Genomic DNA, 16,000 nt, shown 5'->3' with positions numbered 1-16,000 from the left:
GAGCTGGGTTCTGTGTGTGTGAGAGAGTGAAGAGCAGGGGTCTGTGTGTGTGAGTGGAGAGCAGGGGTCTGGTATGTGTGTGTGAGAGTGGAGAGCAGGGGTCTGTATGTGTGTCTGAAAGTGGAGCGCAGGGGTCTGTGTGTGTGTGTGTGTGTGTGAGAGAGAGAGTGGAGAGCAGGGGTCTGTACGTGTGTGTGAGAGTGGAGAGCAGGGGTCTGTGTGTGTGAGTGGAGAGCAGGGGTCTGTGTGTGTGTGTGTGTGTGTGAGAGAGAGTGGAGAGCAGGGGTCTGTACGTGTGTGTGAGAGTGGAGACCAGGGCTCTGTGTGCATGTATGTTTGTGAGTGAAGAGCAGTGGTCTGTGTGTGAGAGAGAGTGGAGAGCAGGGGTCTGTGTGTGTGTGAGAGTGGAGAGCAGGGGTCTGTGTGTGTGTGTGTGTGTGAGAGAGAGTGGAGAGCAGGGGTCTGTGTGTGTGTGAGAGTGGAGAGCAGGGGTCTGTGTGTGTGTGAGAGTGGAGAGCAGGAGTCTGTGTGTGTGAGAGAGTGGAGAGCAGGGGTCTGTGTGTGTGTGTGAGAGTGGAGAGCAGGGGTCTGTGTGTGTGTGTGTGAGAGAGAGAGAGTGGAGAGCAGGTATGTGTGTGTGTGTGGTTGTGTGTTAGGGGCGGGGGCGCGGAATGCGCTTCTCCGATCGCAGCCAGGGGAGTAGCTGCAGTGTGTAGCAAGATGTTCGCCGCACTCTGATCCAGGAGAGCTCGGCAGCGGTACGTGGATCCAGCCAACGAGTAGGGACCAAGTGAAGCCACTGAGCTCCCTGAGCAAGGGCTGAGCAATGAGCGCTTGCTGCAGACATCAGATGATTAAATTTCTCCGTTGTGTGGTCAGGCTGGTGAGCAGCTCTCTCCGGAAAGGTAAGAGATGGTTTCCACCCTCACTCCCCCGCCGTGTGTGTGTCTGCCCACTTTGCATCGATGTTCGCTTCAGTTTGACAATGAAACAGCTCTGAACTGGGGCTCAAGGGAACCCTATCCGGTGATGGGAACTGTTTGTAAGTAAGATATGGACGAGTGACTGGAGGTTGTCATATCGCATCGGACTTGTCTGAATAATAAATGGCTTTTGAAACGTTGAGGTTATTACTGTGTAATCTGCAGCCTGTGTTGGAGTGAGACAGGCTTCCTGCAGTGATAGAAAGTATTGCTCAGGCGGTTTCCCCTGTGACCCTGTGCTGAGCTGATCAGAGTAGCCCGGCAGCCTCTGTCGTGTTGGCAGTGAGAGCAGCTCCTCATGCTAACGCTGTATAGGAATCCTGGCGGTCAATGCCAGTCCCAGTCACTCTGCTGCTGATCTACCTGGAGACAGCAAGGGACTCTCTCCTCCCCATCCACCCCCACTCGGGGTGGACAGACAAACTGTGAGGATTAGCCAGCGACCAGCAAATTAAAAATCTCATATTCAAATGTCGCCTGATTAACAAGTGGTCAAGTTTGACACAACCCCCTCTGCCTCCGCGCTCCAGCATTTCAACTTTGGCTTTGTTGATACAACTGCCAATTCGCAATTTTCAGAGCTCGGTACTGAGCCTATGTGTGTGGAACAGCTTATCACTGCATCCGGTGTTGCCTTGTTTTCCATCTCAACAGAGACTGGGTACAAACTGTATTTGGAGCAATGCCCTTTGGGAAACCCCACCTGATTCTTCCTTGGCTTATGGCCTCAGATTGTTGCTGGGAGCTTTTTGAACTCAGTCAGTTGCTCGGGCAGCTGAAAGGCTTGTTCCACTAGAGTCACCTTAACTGTATGGCTCACGGTGGGAAAGGTGTCGGCGTGTTTGTTTTTAACTGAATAAGGGTGCACTGATTTTCCCACAATTGACACATCTTGTGAAATGAAAAGTAGGATTTTTTCTTGGAGACAGTGTCTGTTCAAGAGGATTGAAAGGAATACAGAGTGCTATCCCTGTCACAAGGTAAATAGGTATTCCAGAAGAACAAGCCCTGTAATTTTTCTGGCAGATCTTACAATTAATTCTGAACTTGCTGCACCAGTTACTAAACCACTCTGGCTCCGGTCCTATTATCCTCGTACCTCATCAATTGTTTCTCATTTGCCAAACTGGGAAGTACAGTTAATACTGAGACAAACAACAAAAAAATACACACAGACAGGAATAAAGTGCAGTCTCAGGCTGCAAATATCAAATGCCTTTCCATGTGGTTCAATGTGAGCGACTGGATCTGGCTGGATGCACTAACAATTGGAAACACTAAATGGGATGCAGGGGCAATGGGATTTAGGGATAGATTCACAAATCCATATTGACCAAATACAAATAAATCACTGGGGTTAATTTCTAGGCACAGAGCATTCATCACTCACAGAACAGTATATCACAGGAACAGGCCCCTTGGCCCACTATATCTGTGCCGAACATGATGCCATTCGAAACAAATCTCATCTGTTTGCACATGGCGTACATCCGTCAATGTCTTGTCTGTTGTGTCTGTCTAAATGGCTGTTAAACTTTGCTTTCCTATCTGCTTCTACTCCATATTCTAGCAGCATATACCAGGCACCAACCATCATTTGCATAAAGACTTGCCTTACACAACTCCTTTAAACTTTCCATTCAACAGGAGATATTTTATTAATCTTGCAAAGATGCTCAGTTAGAGCAAATTCAAAGTTGCGTACTATTCTGCTTCTTAGAGCATGCAGAGGTGAGCACAAAGTTCAAGGTTACAGCACAACCAAAGAATTGTTTGCAGCACACCCAAAGTTCAAGGTTACAACACAGCCAGCGCTGGTTTAATTCAGGGCACATTCGGAGAGTTGTGACCACTTCTGCTTCTCAGGTTAGAGCACATTCAGAGAATTGTGCCCAGTTCTGGTTCTCGGTGAGAGCACACTTGGAGAATTGTGTCCAGTTCAGGTTCTAGGTTAGAGCACATTCAGAGAATTGTGCCCAGTTCTGGTTCTAGGCTGGAGCAAACTCGGAGAATTGTGTCCAGTTCTGGTTCTAGGTTAGAGCACAGTCAGATAATTGTGGCCAGTTCTGGTTCTAGGTTAGAGCACAGTCAGATAATTGTGGCCAGCTCTGGTTCTAGGTTAGAGCACACTTGGAGAATTGAGCCCAGTTCTGATTCTCGGTTAAAGCACATCGGAGAGTTGTACTCAGTTCCAGTTCGAAGCTAGTGCACACTCGGAGAATTGTGCCCACTCCTGGTTCTAAGTTAGAGCACACCCAGAGAATTGTGCTCAGTTCTGATTCTAGGTTAGAGGACACTCGGAGAATTGTGCCCAGTTCTGGTTCTAGGTTAGAGGACACTCGGAGAATTGTGCCCAGTTCTGGTTCTAAGTTAGAGCACACCCAGAGAATTGTGCTCAGTTCTGATTCTAGGTTAGAGGACACTCGGAGAATTGTGCCCAGTTCTGGTTCTAGGTTAGAGGACACTCGGAGAATTGTGCCCAGTTCTGGTTCTAAGTTAGAGCACACCCAGAGAATTGTGCTCAGTTCTGGTTCTAGGTTAGAGCACACTTGGAGAATTGTGCCCAATTTTGGTTCTCGGATAGAGCACAGTCAGAGAATTGTGTCCAGTCTGATTCTAGGTTAGAGCACACTTGGGAAGGTTTGCCCAGTTCTGGTTCTAAGATAGAGCACAATTGGAGAGTTACTTGGATTTACTTAGATTACATACTTAGATTACTTACAGTGTGGAAACTGTGTCCAGTTGTGGTGGTAGGTTAGAGCACACTCGGAGAATTGTGCCCAATTCTGGTTCTCAGATAGAGCACAGTCAGAGAATTATGTCCAGTTCTAGTTCTAGGCTAGAGCACACTCAGAGAATTGTGCCCAGTTCTGGTTCTAGGTTAGAGCACACTCAGAGAATTGTGCCCAGTTCTGGTTCTAGGTTAGAGCACACTCAGAGTCGTACCCAGTTATGGTTTTAGGTTGGAGCACTTTCAGAGAATTGTGTCCAGTTCTGCTTCTCGGTTAGAGGACACTTGGATAATTGTGCCCAGTTCTGGTGCTAGGTTAGAGCATACTTGGAGAATTGTGCCCGGTTCTGGTTCTCAGATCAAGCACATCGGAGAGTTGTACCCAGTTCTGGTTCGGGGTTAGTGCACACTCAGAGAATTCTGCCCAGTTCTGGTTCGAGGTTAGAGGACACTTGGCAAGTTTAGTCCAGTTCTGCGTCTAGGTTAGAGCACATCGGAGAATTGTACCCAGTTCTGGTTCTAGGTTAGAGCACAATTGGAGAGTTACTTAGGTCACTTACTTAGATTACTTACAGTGTGGAAACTGTGTCCAGTTCTGGTTCTAGGCTAGAGCACACTCTTCTGGTTCGAGGATAGAGCACAGTCAGAGAATTGTGCCCAGTTCTGGTTCTAGGTTACAGCACACTTGGAGAATTGTGCCCAATTCTGGTCCTCAGATAGAGCACACACAGAGAGTTATGCCCAGTTCTGGTTCTAGGTTAGAGCACACTCAGAGAATTGTGCCCAGTTCTGGTTCTAGGTTAGAGCACACTCGGAGAGTTGTACCCAGTTCAGGTTCTAGGTTAGAGCACACTCAGATAATTGTGTCCAGTTCTGGTTCTCGGTTAGAGGACACTCGGATAATTGTGCCCAGTTCTGCTTCTAGATTAGAGCACACTTGGAGAATTGTGCCCAGTTCTGGTTCATGGTTAAAGCACATTGGAGAGTTGGACTCAATTCCAGTTCAGGGTTAGAGCACACTTGGAGAATTGTGCCCAGTTCTGCTTCTAGGTTAGAGGACACTTAGAGAATTGTGCCCACTTCTGGTTCTAAGTTTGTGCACACTCAGAGAATTGTGCCAATTCTGGTTCTCAGATGGAGCACACTTGGAGAACTGTGCCCAATTCTGGTTCTCGGATAGAACACAGTCAGAGAATTGTGTCCAGTTCTGGTTCTAGGTTAGAGCGCACTCGGAGAGTTGTACCCAGTTCCGGTTCTAGGTTAGGGCACACTCAGAGAATTGTATCCAGTCTGGTTCTCGTTTAGAGGACACTTGGATCATTGTGCCCAGTTCTGGTTCTAGGTTAGAGCGCACTCGCAGAGTTGTGCCCAGTTCTGGTTCTAGGTTAGAGCACACTCGGAGAGTTGTACCCAGTTCTGGTTCTAGGTTAGAGCACACTAGGAGAGTTTTGCTCAGTTCTGGTTCTAAGTTAGAGCACACTTAGAGAATTGTGCCCAGTCCTGGTTCTCAATTAGAGGACGCTCGGAGAGTTATGCCCACTTCTAATTCTAGGTTTGAGCACACCCAGAGAATTGTGTCCAGTTCTGGTTCTAGGTTAGAGCACATTTGGAGAATTGTGCCCAGTTCTGGTTCGAGGATAGAGCACACTTGGAGAGTTCTACCAAGTTCTGGTTCTAAGTTAGTGCACACTTGGAGATCTGTGCCCTGTTCTGGTTCTAGGTTAGAGCAAACTCAGAGAATTGTGCTCAGTTCACGTTCTGGGATAGAGCACACTCGGATAATTGTGCCCAGTTCTGGTTGTAAGTTAGAGGACATTTGGAGAATTGTGTCGAGTTCTGGTTCTAGGTTAGAGCACTCTCGGAGAATTGTGACCAATTCTGGTTCTCACAGAGAGAACACTCAGAGAATTGTGTACAGTTCTGGTTCTAGATTAGAGCACACTTGGAGAATTGTGCCCAATTCTGGTTCTCAGATAGAGCACACTTGGAGAATTGTGCCCAGTTCTGGTTCTAGATTAGAGCACACTCAGAGAATTGTGCCCAGTTCGGGTTCTAGGTTAGAGCACACTCAGAGAATTGTGCCCAGTTCGGGTTCTAGGTTAGAGCACACTCAGAGAATTGTGCCCAGTTCTGGTTCTAGGTTAGAGCACCATAGGAGAGTTGTGCCCAGTTCTGGTTCGGGGTTAGAGCAAACTCAGCGAATTGTGCTCACTTCAGGTTCTGGGATAGAGCACAATCGGATAATTGTGCCCAGTTCTGGTTTTAAGTTAGAGGACATTTGAGAATTGTGTCGAGTTCTGGTTCTAGGTTAGAGCACATTCGGAGAATTGTGACCAATTCTGGTTCTCACATAGAGCACACTCAGAGAATTGTGTACAGTTCTGGTTCTAGATTAGAGCACACTTGGAGAATTATGCCCAGTTCTGGTTTTAGGTTAGAGCACACTCGGAGAATTGTGCCAATTCTGGTTCTCAGATGGAGCACACTTGGAGAACTGTGCCCAATTCTGGTTCTCGGATAGAGCACAGTCAGAGAATTGTGTCCAGTTCTGGTCCGAGGTTAGAGCACACTCGGAGAGTTGTACCCAGTTCAGGTTCTAGGTTCGAGCACTCTCAGAGAATTGTGTCCAGTTCTGGTTCTCGGTTAGAGGACACTCGGATAATTGTGCCCAGTTCTGGTTCTAGGTCAGAGCACACTTGGAGAATTGTGACCAGTTCTGGTTCTCGGTTAAAGGACATTGGAGAGTTTTACTCAGTTCCAGTTCGGGGTTAGTGCACACTTGGAGAATTGTGCCCAGTTCTGGTCCTCAGTTTGAACACACTCAGAGAATTGTGCCCAGTTCTGGCTCTGGGTTAGAGCAGACTTGGAGAATTAGGCCCAGTTCTGGTTCTTGGTTGGAGGACACTTGGTGAGTTGCGTCCAGTTCTGCTTCTAGGTTAGAGCACACTTGGAGAATTGTACCCAATTCTCGTTCTAGGTTAGAACACACTCGGAGAGTTGTGCCCAGTTCTGGTTCTAGGTTAGAGCTCACTCGGAGAATCGTGCCAAGTTCTGGTTCTAAGTTAGAGCACACTTGTAGAATTGTGCCCAATTCTGGTTCTCGGATAGAGCACAGTCAGAGAATTGTGTCCAGTTCTGGTTCTAGGTTAGGGCACACTCAGAGAATTGTATCCAGTCTGGTTCTCGTTTAGAGGACACTCGGATCATTGTGCCCAGTTCTGGTTCTAGGTTAGAGCACACTCGGAGAATTGTGCCCAGTTCTGGTTCTCCGTGAGAGCACATCCGGGAGTTGTACCCAGTTCCGGTTCGGGGCTAGTGCACCCTCGGTGATTTGTGCCCAGTTCTGGTTCTAGGTTAGAGCACACTTAGAGAAGTTTGCCCAGTTCTGGTTCGAGGATAGAGCATACTCAGAGAATTGTGCCCAGTTCTGGTTCTAGGTTAGAGCGCACTTGGAGAATTGTGCCCAGTTCTGGTTCTAGGTTAGAGGGCACTTGCAGAGTTGTGTCCAGTTCTGGTTCTAGGTTAGAGCACACTCGGAGAGTTGTACCCAGTTCTGGTTCTAGGTTTGAGCACACTAGGAGAGTTTTGCTCAGTTCTGGTTCTAAGTTAGAGCACACTTAGAGAATTGTGCCCAGTTCTGGTTCTCAATTAGAGGACGCTCGGAGAGTTATGCCCACTTCTAATTCTAAGTTTGAGCACACCCAGAGAATTGTGTCCAGTTCGGGTTCTAGGTTAGAGCACACTCAGAGAATTGTGCCCAGTTCTGGTTCTAGGTTAGAGCACACTCGGAGAATTGTGCCAATTCTGGTTCTCAGATGGAGCACACTTGGAGAATTGTGCCCAGTTCTGGTTCTAGATTAGATCACACTTAGAGAATTGTGCCCAGTTCGGGTTCTAGGTTAGAGCACGCTCAGAGAATTGTGCCCAGTTCTGGTTCTAGATTAGGAGACACACAGAGATTTGTGCCCAGATCTGGTTTTGGGAGAGAGCACACTCAGTGAGTTGTACCCAGTTCTGGTTCTAGGTTAGAGCACACTCGGAGAATTGTGCGCAATTCTGGTTCTGGGTTAGAGCATAATTGGAGAGTTGTGTCCAGTTCTGGTTCTCGGATAGAGCACAATTGGAGAGTTGTGTCCAGTTGTGGTTCTAGAATAGAGCACACTCGGAGAGTTGTGCTCAGTTCTGGTTCTAGGTTAGAGCGCAATTGGAGAGTTGTGTCCAGTTCAGGTTCTCGGTTAGAGGAGACTCGGAGAGTTGTGTCCAGTTGTGGTTCTAGAATAGAGCACACTCGGAGAGTTGTGCTCAGTTCTGGTTCTAGGTTAGAGCGCAATTGGAGAGTTGTGTCCAGTTCAGGTTCTCGGTTAGAGGAGACTTGGAGAGTTGTGTCCTGTTCTGGTTCTCGGTTCGAGGACATTCAGAGAGTTGTGCCCTGTTGTGGTTCTACCTTAGCGCACTCTTCAAGAGTTGGGTCCAGTTCTGTTTCTAGGTTAGAGCACACTCAGAGAATTGTGCCCAATTCTGGTTCTCGGACAGAGCACACTCAGAGAATTGGGCCCAGTTCTGGTTCTAGGTTAGAGCACCATCGGAGGGTTGAGCCCAGTTCTGGTTCTAGGTTAGAGCAAACTCAGCGAATTGTGCTCACTTCACGTTCTGGGATAGAGCACAATCGGATAATTGTGCTTAGTTCTGGTTGTAAGTTAGAGGACATTTGGAGAATTGTGTCGAGTTCTGGTTCTAGGTTAGAGCACACTCGGAGAATTATGACCAATTCTGGTTCTCACATAGAGCACACTCAGAGAATTGTGTACAGTTCTGGTTCTAGATTAGAGCACACTTGGAGAATTGTGGCCAGTTCTGGTTTTAGGTTAGAGCACACTCGGAGAATTGTGCCCAATTCTGGTTCTAGATTAGAGCACACTCAGAGAATTGTGCCCAATTCTGGTTCTCCGATAGAGCACACTTGGAGAATTGTGCCCAGTTCTGGTTCTAGATTAGAGCACACTCAGAGAATTGTGCCCAGTTCTGGTTCTAGGTTAGAGCACACTCACAGAATTGTGTACAGTTCTGGTTCTAGGTTAGAAGACACACAGTGATTTGTGCCCAGATCTGGTTTTGGGAGAGAGCACACTCGGTGAGTTGTAACCAGTTCTGGTTCGGGGTTAGAGCACACTCGGAGAATTGCGCCCAATTCTGGTTCTGGATAAGAGCACAATTGGAGAGTTGTGTCCAGTTGTGTTTCTCGGATAGAGCACACTCGGAGAATTGTGTCCAGTTCTGGTTCTAGGTTAGAGCACACTCAGGGAGTTGTGCCCAGTTCTGGTTCTAGGTTAGAGTACACTCGGAGATTTGTGTCCAGTTCTGGTTCTAGGATAGAGCACACTTAAAGAATTGTGTCCAGTTCTGGTACTTGGTTAGAAGACACTCGGAGAGTTGTGCCCAGTTCTGGTTCTAAGTTAGAGCACACTTAAAAGTTGTGTCCAGTTCTGGTTCTAGGTTCGAGGACATTCGGAGAGATGTGCACAGTTGTGGTTCTACGTTAGAGCACACTTAAAGAGTTGTGTCCAGTTCTGCTTCTAGGTTAGACCACACTTGGAGAATTGTGTCCAGTACTGGTTCTACGTTTGAGCACACTCGGAGAGTTGTGCCCAGTTCTGGTTCTAGGATAGGGCACACTCGGAGAATTATGTCGAGTTCTATTTCTCGGTTAGAGCACACTCGGAGCGTTGTGCCCAGTTCTGGTTCTAGGATAGAGCACATTCGGAGAATTATGTCGAGTTCTGGGTCTAGGTTGGAGCACACTCAGAAAATTGTGCCCAATTCTGGTTCCAGGATAGAGCTCACTTGGATAATTCTGGTTCTACGTTAGAGCACAAATGGAGAATTGTGCCCAGTTCTGGTTGTAGGTTAGAGCACACTTGGAGAATTGTGCCCAGTTAATGTTCTAAGTTAGAGCACACTTGGTGCATTGTGCCCAATTCTGGTTCTCAGATAGAGCACAGTCAAAGAATTGTGTCCAGTCCTGGATCTAGGTTAGAGCACACTCAGAGAATTTTTCCCAATTCTGGTTCTAGGTTAGAGCGCAATTGAAGAGTTGTGTCCAGTATGGGTTCTCAGTTTGAACACCCTCGGATAATTGTGACCAGTTCTGTTTCTCGGTTAGAGCACACTCGCAGAATTGCGCCCAATTCTGGTTCTGGGATAGAGCACACTCAGAGAATTGTGTCCACTTCTGGTTCTAAGTTAGAGCACACTCACAGAATTGTGCCCAATTCTGGTTCTAGGCTGGAGCAAACTCGGAGAATTGTGTCCAGTTCTGGTTCGAAGTTAGAACACACACGGAGAATTGTGACCAGTTCTGGTTCTCGGTTCGAGCACACTTGGAGAATTTTACCTAATTCTGGCTCTCGGACAGAGCACACTCAGAGAATTGTGCCCAGTTCTGGTTCTAGGTTAAAGCATACTTGGAGAATTGTGCCCAGTTCTGGTTCTAGGTTAGAGCACACTTGGAGAGTTGTGCCCAGTTCTGGTCCTAGGCTCGAGCAAACTCGGAGAATTGTGTCTAGTTCTGGTTCTAGGTTTGAGCACACTTGGAGAATTGTGCCCAATTCTGTTTGTAGGTAAGCACACACTCAGAGAATTGTGTACAGTTCTGGTTCTAGGTTAGAGCACATTCGGAGAATTGTGCCCAGTTCTGGTTCTAGGTTAGAACACACTCGGAGAGTTGTGCCCAGTTCTGGTTCTAGGTTGGAGCACACTTGGAGAATTGTGTCGAATTCTGGTTCTAGGATAGAGCACTCTCAGAGAGTTTTGTCCAGTTCTGGATCTAGGTTAGAGCACATTCGGAGAATTGTGCCCAGTTCTGGATCTAGGTAAGAGCACACTCAGAGATTTGTGCCCAGTCTTGGTTCTCGGTGATAGCACAGTCGGAAAAATGTGACCAGTTCTGGTTCGAGGATAGAGCACACTCAGAGAATTGTGTCCATTTCTGGTTCTAGGTTAGAGCACACTCAGTGAGTTGTGCCCAGCTCTGATTCTAGGATAGAGCACACTCGGAGAATTGTGACCAGATCCGGTTCAAGTTTAGAGCACACTCGGAGAATTGTGCTCAGTTCTGGTTCTATATTAGAGCACATTTGGAGAATTGTGTCCAGTTCAGGTTCTATGTTAGAGCACGTTCGGAGAATTGTGACCAGTTCTGGTTCTAGGTTAGAACACACTTGGAGAATTGTGCCCAGTTCTGGTTCTAGGTTAGAGCACACTCGGAGAGTTGTGCCCAGTTCTGGTTCTAGGTTAGAGCACACTTGGAGAATTGTGCCCAATTCTGGTTCTAGGCTGGAGCAAACTCGGAGAATTGTGTCCAGTTCTGGTTCTAGGTTAGAGCACATTTGGAGAATTGTGCCCAATTCTGGTTCTCGGACAGAGCACACTTGGAGAGTTCTACCAAGTTCTGGTTCTAAGTTAGAGCACACTCAGAGATCTGTGCCCAGTTCTGGCTCTAGGTTAGAGCACGTCTGGAGAATTGTGCCCAGTTCTGGTTCTAGGTTAGAACACACTTGGAGAATTGTGCCCAGTTCTGGTTCTAGGTTAGAGCAAACTCAGAAAATTGTGCTCAGTTCTCATTCTAGGATAGAGCACACTCGGAGAATTGTGCTATGTTCTCGTTCTCAGTGATAGCTCACTCAGAGAATTGTGCCTAGTTCTGGTTCTAGGTTAGAGCACATTTGGAGAATTGTGCCCAATTCTGGTTCTAAGATAGAGCACATACGGAGATCTGTGCCCAGTTCTGGTTCTAGGTTAGAGCACATTTGAAGAATTGTGCCCAGTTCTGGTTCTAGATTAGAGCACAGTCAGAGAATTGTGCCCAGTTCGGGTTCGAGGTTAGAGCACACTCAGAGAATTGTGACCAGTTCTGGTTCTAGATTAGGAGACGCACAGAGATTTGTGGCCCGATCTAGCTCTGGGAGAGAGCACACTCGGTGAGTTGTACTCAGTTCTGGTTCTAGGTTAGAGTACACTCAGAGAGTTGTGCCCAGTTATGATTCTAGGTTAGAGCACACTCGGAGAGTTGTGTCCAGTTCTGTTTCTAGGTTAGAACACACTTGGAGAATGGTGCCCACTTCTGGTTCTAGGTTAGAGCACACTCGGAGAGTTGAGCCCAGTTCTGGTTCTAGGTTAGAGCACACTTGGAGAATTGTGCCAAATTCTGGTTCTAGGCTGGAGCAAACTCGGAGAATTGTGTCCAGTTCTGGTTCTAGGATAGAGCACATTTGGAGAATTGTGCCCAATTCTGGTTCTCGGACAGAGCACACTTGGAGAGTTCTACCAAGTTCTGGTTCTAAGTTAGAGCACACTCAGAGATCTGTGCCCAGTTCTGGCTCTAGGTTAGAGCACATATGGAGAATTGTGCCCAGTTCTGGTTCTAGATTAGAGCACATTTGGAGAATTGAATCCTGTTCTGGTTCTAGGTTAGAGCAAACTCAGAGAACTGTGCTCAGTTCTCATTCTGGGATAGAGCACACTCGGAGAATTGTGCTATGTTCTCGTTCTCAGTGATAGCACACTCAGAGAATTGTGCCTAGTTCTGGTTCTAGGTTAGAGCACACTCAGAGAATTGTGCCCAATTCTGGTTCTAAGATAGAGCACACACGGAGATCTGTGCCCAGTTCTGGTTCTAGGTTAGAGCACATTTGGAGAATTGTGCCCAATTCTGGTTCTCCGATAGAGCACACTTGGAGAATTGTGCCCAGTTCTGGTTCTAGATTAGAGCACACTCAGAGAATTGTGCCCAGTTCTGGTTCTAGGTTAGAGCACACTCACAGAATTGTGTACAGTTCTGGTTCTAGGTTAGAAGACACACAGTGATTTGTGCCCAGATCTGGTTTTGGGAGAGAGCACACTCGGTGAGTTGTAACCAGTTCTGGTTCGGGGTTAGAGCACACTCGGAGAATTGCGCCCAATTCTGGTTCTGGATAAGAGCACAATTGGAGAGTTGTGTCCAGTTGTGTTTCTCGGATAGAGCACACTCGGAGAATTGTGTCCAGTTCTGGTTCTAGGTTAGAGCACACTCAGGGAGTTGTGCCCAGTTCTGGTTCTAGGTTAGAGTACACTCGGAGATTTGTGTCCAGTTCTGGTTCTAGGATAGAGCACACTTAAAGAATTGTGTCCAGTTCTGGTACTTGGTTAGAAGACACTCGGAGAGTTGTGCCCAGTTCTGGTTCTAAGTTAGAGCACACTTAAAAGTTGTGTCCAGTTCTGGTTCTAGGTTCGAGGACATTCGGAGAGATGTGCACAGTTGTGGTTCTACGTTAGAGCACACTTAAAGAGTTGTGTCCAGTTCTGCTTCTAGGTTAGACCACACTTGGAGAATTGTGTCCAGTACTGGTTCTACGTTTGAGCACACTCGGAGAGTTGTGCCCAGTTCTGGTTCTAGGATAGGGCACACTCGGAGAATTATGTCGAGTTCTATTTCTCGGTTAGAGCACACTCGGAGCGTTGTGCCCAGTTCTGGTTCTAGGATAGAGCACATTCGGAGAATTATGTCGAGTTCTGGGTCTAGGTTGGAGCACACTCAGAAAATTGTGCCCAATTCTGGTTCCAGGATAGAGCTCACTTGGATAATTCTGGTTCTACGTTAGAGCACAAATGGAGAATTGTGCCCAGTTCTGGTTGTAGGTTAGAGCACACTTGGAGAATTGTGCCCAGTTAATGTTCTAAGTTAGAGCACACTTGGTGCATTGTGCCCAATTCTGGTTCTCAGATAGAGCACAGTCAAAGAATTGTGTCCAGTCCTGGATCTAGGTTAGAGCACACTCAGAGAATTTTTCCCAATTCTGGTTCTAGGTTAGAGCGCAATTGAAGAGTTGTGTCCAGTATGGGTTCTCAGTTTGAACACCCTCGGATAATTGTGACCAGTTCTGTTTCTCGGTTAGAGCACACTCGCAGAATTGCGCCCAATTCTGGTTCTGGGATAGAGCACACTCAGAGAATTGTGTCCACTTCTGGTTCTAAGTTAGAGCACACTCACAGAATTGTGCCCAATTCTGGTTCTAGGCTGGAGCAAACTCGGAGAATTGTGTCCAGTTCTGGTTCGAAGTTAGAACACACACGGAGAATTGTGACCAGTTCTGGTTCTCGGTTCGAGCACACTTGGAGAATTTTACCTAATTCTGGCTCTCGGACAGAGCACACTCAGAGAATTGTGCCCAGTTCTGGTTCTAGGTTAAAGCATACTTGGAGAATTGTGCCCAGTTCTGGTTCTAGGTTAGAGCACACTTGGAGAGTTGTGCCCAGTTCTGGTCCTAGGCTCGAGCAAACTCGGAGAATTGTGTCTAGTTCTGGTTCTAGGTTTGAGCACACTTGGAGAATTGTGCCCAATTCTGTTTGTAGGTAAGCACACACTCAGAGAATTGTGTACAGTTCTGGTTCTAGGTTAGAGCACATTCGGAGAATTGTGCCCAGTTCTGGTTCTAGGTTAGAACACACTCGGAGAGTTGTGCCCAGTTCTGGTTCTAGGTTGGAGCACACTTGGAGAATTGTGTCGAATTCTGGTTCTAGGATAGAGCACTCTCAGAGAGTTTTGTCCAGTTCTGGATCTAGGTTAGAGCACATTCGGAGAATTGTGCCCAGTTCTGGATCTAGGTAAGAGCACACTCAGAGATTTGTGCCCAGTCTTGGTTCTCGGTGATAGCACAGTCGGAAAAATGTGACCAGTTCTGGTTCGAGGATAGAGCACACTCAGAGAATTGTGTCCATTTCTGGTTCTAGGTTAGAGCACACTCAGTGAGTTGTGCCCAGCTCTGATTCTAGGATAGAGCACACTCGGAGAATTGTGACCAGATCCGGTTCAAGTTTAGAGCACACTCGGAGAATTGTGCTCAGTTCTGGTTCTATATTAGAGCACATTTGGAGAATTGTGTCCAGTTCAGGTTCTATGTTAGAGCACGTTCGGAGAATTGTGACCAGTTCTGGTTCTAGGTTAGAACACACTTGGAGAATTGTGCCCAGTTCTGGTTCTAGGTTAGAGCACACTCGGAGAGTTGTGCCCAGTTCTGGTTCTAGGTTAGAGCACACTTGGAGAATTGTGCCCAATTCTGGTTCTAGGCTGGAGCAAACTCGGAGAATTGTGTCCAGTTCTGGTTCTAGGTTAGAGCACATTTGGAGAATTGTGCCCAATTCTGGTTCTCGGACAGAGCACACTTGGAGAGTTCTACCAAGTTCTGGTTCTAAGTTAGAGCACACTCAGAGATCTGTGCCCAGTTCTGGCTCTAGGTTAGAGCACGTCTGGAGAATTGTGCCCAGTTCTGGTTCTAGGTTAGAACACACTTGGAGAATTGTGCCCAGTTCTGGTTCTAGGTTAGAGCAAACTCAGAAAATTGTGCTCAGTTCTCATTCTAGGATAGAGCACACTCGGAGAATTGTGCTATGTTCTCGTTCTCAGTGATAGCTCACTCAGAGAATTGTGCCTAGTTCTGGTTCTAGGTTAGAGCACATTTGGAGAATTGTGCCCAATTCTGGTTCTAAGATAGAGCACATACGGAGATCTGTGCCCAGTTCTGGTTCTAGGTTAGAGCACATTTGAAGAATTGTGCCCAGTTCTGGTTCTAGATTAGAGCACAGTCAGAGAATTGTGCCCAGTTCGGGTTCGAGGTTAGAGCACACTCAGAGAATTGTGACCAGTTCTGGTTCTAGATTAGGAGACGCACAGAGATTTGTGGCCCGATCTAGCTCTGGGAGAGAGCACACTCGGTGAGTTGTACTCAGTTCTGGTTCTAGGTTAGAGTACACTCAGAGAGTTGTGCCCAGTTATGATTCTAGGTTAGAGCACACTCGGAGAGTTGTGTCCAGTTCTGTTTCTAGGTTAGAACACACTTGGAGAATGGTGCCCACTTCTGGTTCTAGGTTAGAGCACACTCGGAGAGTTGAGCCCAGTTCTGGTTCTAGGTTAGAGCACACTTGGAGAATTGTGCCAAATTCTGGTTCTAGGCTGGAGCAAACTCGGAGAATTGTGTCCAGTTCTGGTTCTAGGATAGAGCACATTTGGAGAATTGTGCCCAATTCTGGTTCTCGGACAGAGCACACTTGGAGAGTTCTACCAAGTTCTGGTTCTAAGTTAGAGCACACTCAGAGATCTGTGCCCAGTTCTGGCTCTAGGTTAGAGCACATATGGAGAATTGTGCCCAGTTCTGGTTCTAGATTAGAGCACATTTGGAGAATTGAATCCTGTTCTGGTTCTAGGTTAGAGCAAACTCAGAGAACTGTGCTCAGTTCTCATTCTGGGATAGAGCAC

The 16,000-nt window shown here is 47.1% G+C and overlaps 1 protein-coding gene across 1 annotated transcript in view; it reads left to right on the top strand.

Moving 5' to 3' along the window:
* The first annotated feature begins 725 nt into the window (after window positions 1-725).
* Window positions 726-16,000, top strand: part of LOC122556773 (A-type potassium channel modulatory protein KCNIP1-like) — a 626,836-nt gene continuing 611,561 nt past the window's right edge. The window contains exon 1 of the mRNA XM_087995057.1: window positions 726-905. Within this exon, the coding sequence (XP_087851183.1) occupies window positions 827-905 (79 nt within the window). The 5' untranslated portion in view covers window positions 726-826. The remainder of the gene's footprint in view (window positions 906-16,000) is intronic.

Source organism: Chiloscyllium plagiosum, unplaced genomic scaffold, assembly GCF_037043375.1.
Source record: "Chiloscyllium plagiosum isolate Xiang-an unplaced genomic scaffold, Cpla_swu_hap1 HiC_scaffold_16, whole genome shotgun sequence".
Lineage (NCBI taxonomy): Eukaryota > Metazoa > Chordata > Chondrichthyes > Orectolobiformes > Hemiscylliidae > Chiloscyllium > Chiloscyllium plagiosum.
Note: the sequence above shows the minus strand (reverse complement) of the source record. Positions and strands in the feature narration are given on the sequence as shown.